Genomic DNA, 13,061 nt, shown 5'->3' with positions numbered 1-13,061 from the left:
AAATCCCAGGACAACCAATCAAGCCAATCTTGCCCCTTGTGTAAGACCTTTAACTGCTTAGTCGTATATAAATTATATAAATGTAAGAATGTCTGCCAAATGCTACAAAAGTATACTGTTTGGGGAAAAATGGAGTGGAGGGCGAAGCCGGACGGAACGAGAGGTAAGAAACACCTGCAACTGATGAGCGTAATCTGTGCGCTGTGTTTCAGTCCGACGACGGCAATAAAGAGGAGCAAAACACAAACCTCCAGGAGAGAGAGCCACCAACAGAGAGATAAGCGGAAGGGTCGCCAAAAGGTGACTAAGCACCGGCAGGCACCGGTGAAAGACATGTTTGCCAGTGAGTGAACTGGGGGTGGACGCTAAAGTATTGCATGCCGATCCGTAAGGGACTGGCGGCAAACGTCAAGATGGAAAGGCGTCCCAAACTGCAAGTGTGTGGATGAGCCCTGGCGTGTGTACTGGAAAGCAAAGCGTCAGAGTGAAAACAAAAGTAAATAAAGAAAGCTCTGCTTTGTGAACTATTGACTGTCTATCTTTCTTCCAGTGGGATTTGTTACAGTGGTGCCGAAACCACGTGTCTGCCATGCCTCTCTAGGGAAGTAATGATGACAGTGCCAGGGACAGGCACTTGCTCTGTCTCTCATTCCCTCTCTCTTTCCCCACCCGCACGCCTACCCGCTCCTTGAAATCTGGGAGCACTCTCCACCACCTTCTGCCTCTCATGCCGCGGGGGGAGTCAGCTCAGGCTGGACGGTTTCCTGACCTTATCCGAGCGTTGGGAGTATGTACCAGCGGTGCGCTAATGGAGGGCGGAGCCAAATGGAACGAGTGGTAAGAAACACCTGCAGCTGATGAGAGTAATCAGTGCACTCTGTTTCAGTCCAGTGACGGCAATAAAGAGGACCGAGACACAAACCTTCAAGTGCAAGAGCCACCAACAGAGAGACAAGCGGAAGGGTGACTAAAGGTGACTAAGCGCGGGTGGGCACCGGTGAAAGACGTGTCGGCCAGTGCCCACCTGCGCTTAGTCACTTTATTCGGCCGGGAAATGAACTCGGGTGGTAGCTAAGGAAAGGCCGCTATGCTCCTAAAGGAAGCGCAACATATTTCACCCATTACACCGTGTAACAGACCCTGTCTTTCGTTAAAGCCTGTGTAAAGTTCATTAGATTCAGTGTAGACAGTGCGGCTTATTTATGTTTAAAATAAAAATCTTTGTCAAATTCAGTGGGTGCGGCTTATATATGGGTGCGCTTTATAGTCCGGAAATTACGGTAAATAAAGAAAGCTCTGGTTGGTGAACTATTGCCTGTCTATCTTTCTTCCAGTGCGGTACCAGTGGGATTTGTTACACATATATTTAAATGGCTTGTATCGACAGGTAAAGTACACTGAATGTATATATCTCAATGAGTAAATGGTGTGAGAATTCTTATATACTGTGTGGCTGTGACGGAATGATTGAGTTTGGGTGTGTGTAATTAGTTAGATGGTGAACAGACACTCTTTCTGGTTGTTAGGTTTTATAATTCTTGGGGACTGTTACATAGATATTTAAAGCAGGTGAAAGTGTTGTTTTTGTGCAATCCTTCACTCTTTACATTGGTATCAGTGTGTTTCTCTATTCTCTCTTCTGATTTGTCACTTATCAGGTTTCCACCATTGGTCAGTCATCATTGATGTTGACAGAAACAACCAGTCACATTTAAGGACCTGGATATAAAGTCCTCCTGGGAGACCCGGAAGAGAGGGGTTTTGTTGTTAACTTTTGTTTCCGCTACTATTTGTGCTGCTGTGTTTCTGTGCTTTGCCCATCACTTGTGCCACAGAGTCTACCTGTGGCAGGTGCTACATCAGACTGGAGGGAAGTAAAAAGAGAAGTACATCTTGTTACCTACTTTACAAAGAGAAGACAGGCAGAGGTAATTTCTGTTAAATGCACTAAGCAAGGAGTGAGTGTGACCCCATGTATTTCTTTTTTTATGTTAGGGAAAGTAGCATTAGGAAGGATGTAATTTTTTTATTTTATTTTGCTGTTTGATCACAAGGGGCATACAATATTAATATTGTACATACATTCTCCTACCACTGTGAAAAATTGTGGTTACACAGTAACAATAACAGGGTTGTTATTAGGTTATACTAATATTTTTATGTTTACATCTCCTTCATAACTTAAGGGATGCAACAGCACCCATGGTTATTGGATGCTACTATCTGCTACATGATTCTACCAAAATACATAAAATTATGCTTTATTTATTTTTTCTATTTTACATTTATTCTACAATGTTCCCTATTGGTGGTAATGCATTTTTGGGCAATACTAAATAGCTCATAAATCTAAAAGAATATTGAATTCCATTTATTAGAAAATTAAAACACATGAGAAATTGTGTAATAATCTTTAATACTTTACAAAGAGACATTCTCAAAACTTATCTCCCAAAATAAGCACTAGTACAGCTATACCAATCAGGAACTAATTTATGGTGAAGATGTGTTCTTAAAAATTACTTGGAAATATCGTGACATGGCCTACCCTACCCAGGGGTCTTAGGGAATGATGACCAGTTTACGGAAGTATATAGTAATTTTTTTATATTTTAATAAATAACAATACATAATTTAACAAAACAGCATTTTACAGTATATATGTATGTTGCAACGAGGCGTGTATGAGCGCAGTTCATGAGTGGCGGCAGAACCAGACATGCTCTGTTTTAGCATCTGGGGGTACCAATAAAAAAAGAGAGATAAGAGCTAAATTGGGCTTTGAAACAACAAGAACAGAGAAAAGAATTATGCTAATCAAGACAACTGAACTATGTCCTCTGTTGGCGAAAGTAAGGCATCTCACAAGGACACACACATCCTGGCAGTGTACCAACGTATCGTAGCACATACAGTATATGATGCTATGTTTGCCTGCTATGCAAAACTTTTACAATTTTGGTTTATCCCAATCATTTGAACCGATTCTCCAGGCAGAGGGACCGAGCTGAGAAGGATGTGCTGCAAGTTAGAGGAATAAAGGATGGAGATGGAAATGTGTTGACTAGTGAGGAGAGTGTGTTGAGAAGATGAAGGGAGTATTTTGAGCAGCTGATGAACGTGGAAAATAAGAGAGAGGAAAGGTTGGATGGTGTGGAGTTGGTAAAGCAGGAAGTGGATAGAATTAGAAGCATGGAGATGTTTAGGAGAGATAGCAGTGAAGTTTTTAACAAGATTGTTTAACAGGATTTTGGAAGGTGAGAGGATGCCTGAGGGTTGGAGAAGGAGTGTGCTGGTACCGATCTTTAGGAACAAGGGGGATGTGCAGACCTGCATGTATGAGACATGTATGAGAACAGTGTAAAAGCAGTAAAGTGTGCAGTAGGAATGACAGACTGGTTCAAGGTGGAGGTTGGACTACATCAGTATCAGAATCAGGTTTATTGGCCAAGTCTGTTAACACACACAAGGAATTTAGTTCCAGCTGTTAGTGACTCTCAAAGTACAGACATAAATAAAAACTATACATTCAGCTTGGACTATTCAAGACAAAACAGACAAGACAAGACAAAAACAGACTACACAAGACAATACAGACCATGTGAAACAGTATAGACAGTGTCAGTATTAAATAAGGATAAAGGTTATATGACAGAACAGTAATGTACATAAAGTGTGAGAGTGCATGGTAGTGCAAATGACAGTATTGTGCGTCAGGTATGATAAAGAGTTTACTATAGAACTATAGAACTGCAATATATAGCAGCCATAGTGTGTGAATATACAGATAGTGTGATGACTGACAGTTCTGTGCAGTACTTATAGATATGAAGCAGGAAATATACTTATGGTAAGTTGTTGATGAGGCTGATTGCTTGGAGAAAGAAACTGTTCCTGTGTCTGGCAGTTTTGGTGAACAAAGTTCTGTAGTGCCTGCCAGAAGGGAGGAGCTGAAAGATGTTGTGTCCAGGGTGCAAAGGGTCAGTAGTGATTTTTTCTGCCCGGTTTCTGGTTCTTGTATGGTACAAGTCCTGGAGAGTGGGCTGGGGAGCACGAATTATTTTTTCTGCTGTTTTAACTGTTTTCTGCAATCTGTTTCTGTCCTGTTTTGTGCTGCTCCAAACCAGCTGGTGATTGATGAGCACAGGACAGATCAGATTCTATGACTGCAGTGTAGAACTGTATCAACAGCTCCTGTGGCAGACCGTACTTCCCTAATTGGCATAGAAAGTATATCCTCTGCGAAGTTCTCCACAGATGACACAGGGCTGTTGGATATTGTGAGGGGGAGTAGTGTTGAAGGGTGTTTCCTAAAGTCCACTATCATCTCCACAGTTTTGAGTGTGTTTAGCTCAAGGTTGTTCTGACTGCACCATAGCACCAGCTGCTTTACCTCCTGCTCATATGCAGACTCGTCGCCATCTTGGATGAGTCAGATGAGCGTGGTGTCATCTGCAAATTTCAGGAGTTTAACAGTTGGGTCACTTAATGTGCAGTCTGTCATATAAAGGGAGAATAGCAGTGGGGAAAGGACACATCCCTGAGGAGCACCAGTGCTGACTATCCGAATACCAGAGGTAACATCTCCCAGTCTCACCTGTTGTTTCCTGACAGTTGGCAGGGGTTATAGTGAAGTTTAGGAATTTGGAGTGGAGAATTCCCGGAATTATTTTATTGAAAGCTGAACTGAAGTCAACAAACAGAATCCGGGCATATGTTCCTGGGCAGTCAAGGTGTTGCAGAATATAGTTCAGCCCCATGTTGACTGCGTCATCCACCGATCTGTTTGCTCGGTATGCAAACTGTAGGGGATCCAGCAGCTGTTCTGTCACCTTCTTTAGAGAGGCCAATACCAGCTTTTCAAAGGTCTTCATGACAACAGATGTCAGAGCGACAGGCCTGTAGTCATTCAGTCCAGTAATGGAGGGTTTCTTGATTGTGGAGAGTTTAAAGCTGGAGGGGTACTCACACAGCTCCAGTGATCTGTTAAAGATATAGGTGAAGATGGGAGACAGTTGGTGAGCACATGCTCTGAGACAGGAGGGGGAGACACCATCTGGGCCGGGAGCTTTCCTTGTCTTCTGTCTCTGAAAGAGCCGATACACATCCTCTTCACAAATCGTGAGCGCAACTTGAGTGCTGGGAGGAGTTGTAAGAGGGGTTCCCATAGATGTGATGGTGGCAGACATTGGTCTGGGTTGGATGAGAGGTGTTCTCAAACCTGCAGTAGAAGGTGTTGAGGTCGTGTTGAGGTCATCAGCCAGGTTTTTGTTTGCTTTAGTGGGGATGGGTGGTCTCCTGTAGTTTGTGATATCTTGCAGGCCTTTCCACACTGATGCACGGTCGTTAGTTAAAAACCTGCTTTTTTAGCTTTTCCGAGTAGCTTCTTTTGGCTATTCTAATCTCTTTTGTCAGTTGGCTCCTGGCCTGCTTGTACAGTGCTTTGTCCTCCCCTCTGTAGGCATCTTCCTTGGCATGTCACATTTTTTTCAGCTTGGCTGTGAACTATGGCTTGTTGTTAATGAATTTGCAGAAGGTTTTGGTTGGCACACACATGTCTTCACTAAAACTGATATAGGATGTCACAGTGTCAGCCAATTCATCCAGGCTGTCAGTTTCAGAGACACTCCAATCAGTGCAGTCAAAGCAGTTTTGTAGTTCCTGCTTTGCCTCACTGGTCCATCTCTTCACTGTTTTGACTACAGGCTTAACAGATTTTAGTTTCTGCCTGTATGTTGGAATAAGATGAACCAAACAGTGATCAGAGTTCCCTAAAGCTGCCCAGGGTGCAGAGCGATATGCGTCCTTAAGAATGGTGTAGCAATGATCCAGTTTTTCTCTCTTGTCGGACAATTATTATGTTGCCTGTATTTTGGAAGTTCAAGTGTTAGTTTTGCTCTGTTACAGTCTCTAAGGATAATAAAAAGAGAACCTGGATGTTTTTGCTTTAAGCCAGATATTTGGTTTGCCAGGTTTTGCAGTGCATCACTCGGCCTGCGGTGGGATGTAAACTGCGGTGTACGGCCCACGGGCCACATCCGGCCCTTTGTACGTCCTTGTCCGGCCCGTGTGAGGCCAATCATAAATTACAGGGATGCACCAAAAATTTGGCCACCAAAAATTTTCGCCCGAAATTCCTAAATCACCGAAACAACACGGCAGAAACACAATTGTAATGACGCAATAAAAGAAGCGCAGCCAGCACACGGTTATCTGGATAAAAGCCAACATGTCTGCGGTGTGGACTTATTTCAATATCTCGGAGAAAGACCCATGAATAGTGATTTGCAAAACATGCAATGCTGAAATTTCAAGAGGGGGTGTACCTGCAAAGAGTTTCTCCATGTCGGTTTTAATTTATAACCTGAAATCCAAACATCCTGATTGCCATTCTAAATATGAGAAGAATGCGATGCAGAAAAGTAAAGTCAATCCGAGCACGCGCACTCCGTCTGTGGTGGACGTTTTTAAAAGGGCAAGAAAGTTTTCCAATGATAGTGCCAAGGCAAAATGCATAACATAAAATATTATGGAATTCATTGCTTTAGATCAGTGGTCGCCAGTGGATCGACGGGATGATCTTTGAAACATTCCTCGTGGATTCCGAAAATAATAATAATTATAATATAATATTATTTATTACACGGCTCTTCTTAATGCTGTAGATTAGAACGTTCCATTCACTTGAAAGGGCTTCCAAATGTTCGGCGGTCAATTATTTCCGTTTAACACACCATTGCTAATAATAACTGACTGCTGTCTGTCTGTCAATACTATGAATGGTAACAAATAAATAACAATAATTTATAATAATAAATAAAAAACTTTTGTAATTGATTCTTTGAATTGCAATGCATTGATTTTAGTGAGGTTAGTACACACTCATAGCCATAGCATAAATGCAATGGTTCTAATAATTGACTTTCTTTTCTTTCGGTGTTTCGGTTTTCGGTTTTGGCCTTGGTTTCGGTGCATCCCTAAAATATTATCGTTGGTGTGGCCCTCTGACACAATTCAGGTTTCTTATGTGGCCCCTTGTAAAAATTAATTGCCCACCCCTGCTGTAAACCAACGTTCGTTAATGTAAAAGCAGGTTCTGCCGCCTTTTGTTTTGCCCGATAGATCCGGTACGCGATCCGCTCGGTGTAAGTGGAAGCCCGAGAGAAGTAATCCGCTGTCCGGGATTGAGTGACTGAGGCCAGTTTTGGAAAAACAGAGAGCAGCGGAGCATGCAAAGTCTTTGTTTGTTCCATTAAGAAGAGTCAGTCGGCAGTGACCGGAGGTTCGCCAGGTGAATCGACGGGAGCGCAGTTCTAAATCCCCTCTGTCGTAGCTTCACTAGTGCCAAGGATCAGCTCTAAGCCCTTTCCTGAGTGTGTTAGAGAAGTGTAGAAAATAGTGCAGGCAGGGTGGAGTAGGTGGAGAAGAGTGGCAGGAGTGATTTGTGCTAGAAGGGTATCTGCGAGAGTAAAAGGGGGAGTTTATAGGACTGTGGTGAGACCTGCGATGTTGTATGGTTTGCAGACAGTGGCAGGAGGTAAAGCTGGAGGTAGCAGAGCTAAAGATGTTGAGGTTTTCGTTGGGAGTGACGAAGATGGACAGGATTAGAAATTTGTTTATTAGAGGCTCAGCGCATGTAGGACGTTTAGGAGACAAGGTGAGGGAGGCGCGATTGAGATGGTTTGGACATGTTCAGAGGAGGGACATGGGGGATATCGGAAGGAGAATGCTGAGGATGGAGCCACCAGGAAGGAGGAAAAGAGGAAGACCAAGGAGGTGGTTTATGAATGTGGTGAGGGAAGACATGCAGGTAGTTGGGTTGAAAGAGGCAGATGTAGAGGACAGGGGGGTATGGAGACGGATGATCCGCTGTGGCGACCCCTAATGGGAGAAGCCGAAAGAAGAAAAATAAGAAGTTCTATCACTATCAGCATCATAAGATCAAGGGTCATTGTAACAAGAGGACTACCTGTATATTGAACCGCAATTATTTATATTTGAAAAACTGGAATGCATGAGTTGTTAACATACTGTAAGGACTGCCAGTAAAAAAACACTTTAAGTGACACATGACAACTATAAATATAGTTAACCACAGTTAGCACCATCAAAAATAATTATAACTTTTTTCAAAAACATGAGGATGCTAAAAGCCACTGTTCTCACTGTGGCATTTGAACCTGGCAAGTTTTAACATAAAGAGGTTGTAATCAGAAGGAACAAAAAGACCTCATGGGCTATCTTTGCCAGATGCAAAAAATAGCTGCACGAAACTGACTAAACACATTAGCTGCACCAAAGGAAAAATCACGACAAGCACCACACAAGAAAGTCTCTCAATCAGTCTATAATGCTTTATAATCAATACTACTCTCCCTTTATTTGATGACTTTTTGGTACTTTTAAAGGTTAAAATATTTCTTGATGTTTAGTCAGCCACCCTATTATAACTACCCTACCCTCAGCTACCCTGTTATTTCTAATCTTTCATTGTACAGCCTGTGCCCACCAGAATTGTGAAAAAGAGTTTTCCTCTGAACTTTCTCATTTACTGAAGGCAGTTCATCATACAGAACCAATATAACAGACAAATATTAATTCTGAACTGCTCCAGATGATGTAGGTGGCACAGTTGCGATGGTATTGTAGAGGTTTGGAGTTGTCTTAACTGGGTTTCTTGTTTTAGTAAAATAGTATTCACCCTCTATATGTGAAATGCTTCTCTCTCTGTAATGCCATGCGTTGTTATATTGCGTTTTTGTATAGTATTGATGGTTTCTATAATTGCGACATGATGGTTGTATCAAGAGGTGGATTAAGTCGGGTAAGTCTCCACTGAAGGCCCAAATTCCAAATGCACGGCCCATCATAGTGATGATGGTGATCATATCACATTTATATATCACAATTATATCATATCACATTTATTCTTCCTCCATTGTTGGTAATACCTTTATATTTTATATATGTATATAAGTTATCTCTTTGCTGGATAAGATTGCAGCATCTAAATGTTAGAGAGTTTTACCAAGAGTGAGAGCAGTGTTGTTTCTGTTAGGTCTGTAGCTTCTATTAAGTCTGGATAACTAGGTAGATTTAGCAATCTCCCAACTCAGTATTAGTGCCTTTGTCCCTGCATAATGATTACATTTGCTGGGTCATGACTCCTCAGCAGCATCGCAAAGCCAAAGCTAATGGGAGCACCACTCCTCTCCACGTTATGTGTATAAGAGGTCTGTTGTCCTCAGTAAAACCAGCACTGAGAAACCTGAAAGTGTTTTAGTTAAAGGAAACTCTTAAGACATATAAAATTAGTTAGGGCTGAAGGGGCATCAATAACACTAGTCAGATGTACACTGTGAGCCAAAGCACCAGACAAAGGTAATAATGGGGATCTTAGATAATAATAATAATTGTAGTGTTTCATGTTAAGCTAATGGCAAATACCTTCATTAGTATGATATTACTAAGAGTAGCATTGAACAGTTAGGTAATTTTTATTAAAGGCAATGTCCATTACAGTTATGTGCTCTGTCCTCATCCCAATCCAATGTAGTAATGTAATTTAAAAGCAAGATTATGAGTTTTATAAATAGCACAAAGTTTCAGAGCACTCCTAGTTAATTGTAGACTATACAAAACCAAGGTTCAGATAAGCAGGCTTAACCAACTATATACAGTGAGAAAAATAAGTATTTGAACACCCTGCTATTTTGCAAGTTCTCCCACTTAGAAATCATGGAGGGGTCTGAAATTGTCATCGTAGGTGCATGTTCACTGTGAGAGACATAATCTAAAAAAAAAAAATCCAGAAATCACAATATATGATTTTTAAACTATTTATTTGTATGATACAGCTGCAAATAAGTATTTGAACACCTGTCTATCAGCTAGAATTCTGACCCTCAAAGACCTGTTAGTCTGCCTTTAAAATGTCCACCTCCACTACATTTAGTATCCTAAATTAGATGCACCTGTTTTAGGTCGTTAGCTGCATAAAGACACCTGTCCACCCCATACAATCAGTAAGAATCCAACTACTAACATAGCCAAGACCAAAGAGCTGTCCAAAGACACTAGAGACAAAATTGTACACCTCCACAAGGCTAGAAAGGGCTACGGGGAAATCGCCAAGCAGCTTGGTAAAAAAGGTCCACTGTTGGAGCAATCATTAGAAAATGGAAGAAGCTAAACATGACTGTCAATCTCCCTCGGACTGGGGCTCCATGCAAGATCTCACCTCGTGGGGTCTCAATGATCCTAAGGAAGGTGAGAAATCAGCCCAGAACTACACGGGAGGAGCTGGTCAATGACCTGAAAAGAGCTGGGACCACCGTTTACAAGGTTACTTTTGGTAATACACTAAGACGTCATGGTTTGAAATCATGCATGGCACGGAAGGTTCCCCTGCTTAAACCAGCACATGTCCAGGCACGTCTTAAGTTTGCCAATGACCATTTGGATGATCCAGAGGAGTCATGGGAGAAAGTCATGTGGTCAGATGAGACCAAAATAGAACTTTTGGGTCATAATTCCACTAAACGTGTTTGGAGGAAGAAGAATGATGAGTACCATCCTAAGAACACCATCCCTACTGTGAAGCATGGGGGTGTTAGCATCATGCTTTGGGGGTGTTTTTCTGCACATGGGACAGGGCGACTGCACTGTATTAAGGAGAGGATGACCGGGGCCATGTATTGCGAGATTTTGGGGAACAACCTCCTTCCCTCAGTTAGAGCATTGAAGATGGGTCGAGGCTGGGTCTTCCAACATGACAATGACCCGAAGCACACAGCCAGGATAACGAGGAGTGGCTCTGTAAGAAGCATATCAAGGTTCTGGCGTGGCCTAGCCAGTCTCCAGACCTAAACCCAATAGAGAATCTTTGGAGAGAGCTCAAACTCCTTGTTTCTCAGCAACAGGCCAGAAACCTGACTGATTTAGAGAAGATCTGTGTGGAGGAGTGGGCCAAAATTCCTCCTGCAGTGTGTGCAAACCTGGTGAAAAACTACAGGAAACGTTTGACCTCTGTAATTGCAAACAAAGGCTACTGTACCAACTATTAACATTGACTTTCTCAGGTGTTCAAATACTTATTTGCAGCTGTATCATACAAATAAATAGTTAAAAAAATCATACATTGTGATTTCTGTATTTTTTTTTTAAGATTATGTCTCTCACAGTGGACATGCACCTATGATGACAATTTCAGACCCCTCCATGATTTCTAAGTGGGAGAACTTGCAAAATAGCAGGGTGTTCAAATACTTATTTTCCTCACTGTAGATCCATTTAAGTTCCAAAATGTTAAGGCTGTGAATATTCCCTAAAATAAAAAAAGTGTAGACAATTTGTTTAAGTAACCTAACACAGAGTTGGTGTGAAGTCTTGGCTCCTCGGGGAAATTGCACATCTTTGGTCATCCACAACGTCTGACTGGAGTGTGTAGTGTTTCGACCATGTATAAATCCGAATTGGAGGAGTCCCCAAAATGTGCCAGTTAGTGTGCTCAAACAATCATGAACACTAGTGATGGCTCCTGCTCGCCATGTTCTCACCTGCTTCAGAATTTGTCTGAGGCATCTGGTGTGTGGCCTGTATGCTGGGATTAAAATACCAGCAATGAAGTCTGAGTAGCCAAGGTGAGAGAAGGCTCTGCCCAGTATGTGCCACAAATATTTGTGTAAACAAGATCCACTGCATTCGCCCATGTTGCATAGTTCGCATGTTGGTGGCATTTAGGGAGCACTGATTAGATATAATTTACATGTTTGTTCTTTAATTCACTACTAATCCCATACAAATAATTAAGTAGCTCTGTAGCAGTAGCAATAGGGGAATGTAAATTCCAACTAAAAGAGCAGTGTTGAATTCTTGTGGTAAATTAAAAAATTTACAGCAATAAACAACAAGCACAAAGTTAAATTGTTGTACCATTCCTTGTTGATATAAACACACAAGCCACCACTGTGAGCCTTACTATACACTTTTGTCAGCACAAAAGAAAGTGAGCATATCTATAGAATGTCACTGTATGTACAGTCATTGAGCCACATCTAAGTAAAAACAAAGACACAGAAGTCTCTAACCTCTGCCACATATGTGACACATTGTGTGTCTGCTGGAGCTGATGTAGGCCATTTGGTATGATATCTTTATACCTAAAGCTGGCACAAACAGTTTTGCACTCATTAACATTTGATACTGCCAAGAACAGACTTCATGTTAAAACTATAATGCATTTTTGGTTGACATTATTGCACTTTTTTCACCATATAGTACACAGTTACAGAAAAGAATTATTTGGTGCAATTTTATACCGACCCGGCATAAAATTATGGCATTAAAACATTATGACCGGTGTAGTGTATAACACTGATTATCTCTGAATCATGGCACCTGATAGTGGGTGGCATATATTAGGCAGCAAGTGAACATATTGTCCATAAAAATAGTTTAAAATTGGAAAAATAGGCAAGCGCAAGGATTTGAGTGCATTTGACAAGGGTCAAACTGTGATGGCTAGATGACTGGGTCAAGCATCTTTAAAACTACAGCTCTTGTGGGGTGTTCCCAGTCTGCTGTGTTCAGTATCTATCAAAGTGGTTCATTTTTTCACAGTTAGAAAAATTAGTTAGTAGTGTAGACCTATGCCCTACAGTGCTCAGCATTGTGTGAAATAATATTTGAAGCTGTAGCCAGCTAGAGTTGGGCACAAGCAAAACCTTGTCCCTGTACCTTTGTTCATGTCTATCAGTTGCTTTTTCTTCTGCTGCCGTTCCTGCTTTTCCCGCTCAGCTTTTTCCTTTGCTAGCTTGGCCCGCTTAATCTTCTCCTCCATCTCCTTTTTCTTGTAGTTTTCCTTAACAGCCTCCTGGAGAAGGGGAAAGAATAAGTGAGGATGAGTTTTAGTAGTAGAAAAAAATCAAGGAAGAAATAAATAAGCTGTTGTTCCAAGCTATAGGTGACGATTTCTCACAGTACAACACTGCAGGATGTCTCTCTTTGTGCAGCACATGATTGAATGTCAACAGAAATATACTGTAGAGAACACACAATGG

At 41.7% G+C, this 13,061-nt stretch overlaps 1 protein-coding gene and 1 long non-coding RNA gene across 4 annotated transcripts in view; one reads left to right on the top strand and one right to left on the bottom strand.

Moving 5' to 3' along the window:
• diaph2 (diaphanous-related formin 2) overlaps window positions 1-13,061 on the bottom strand; it is a 322,782-nt gene that overhangs the window by 63,253 nt on the left and 246,468 nt on the right. For all 3 annotated transcript variants that reach the window (XM_083560212.1, XM_083560213.1, XM_083560214.1), the window contains one exon: window positions 12,739-12,874. In XM_083560212.1, coding sequence (XP_083416338.1) covers window positions 12,739-12,874 — 136 coding nt within the window. The remainder of the gene's footprint in view (window positions 1-12,738; window positions 12,875-13,061) is intronic.
• Window positions 1-13,061, top strand: part of LOC310736741 — a 311,461-nt gene that overhangs the window by 56,740 nt on the left and 241,660 nt on the right. The window lies entirely within an intron of this gene.

This window comes from Silurus aristotelis (assembly GCF_946808225.1).
Source record: "Silurus aristotelis genome assembly, chromosome: 14".
NCBI lineage: Eukaryota > Metazoa > Chordata > Actinopteri > Siluriformes > Siluridae > Silurus > Silurus aristotelis.
This window is presented reverse-complemented; position numbering and strand designations above follow the sequence as displayed.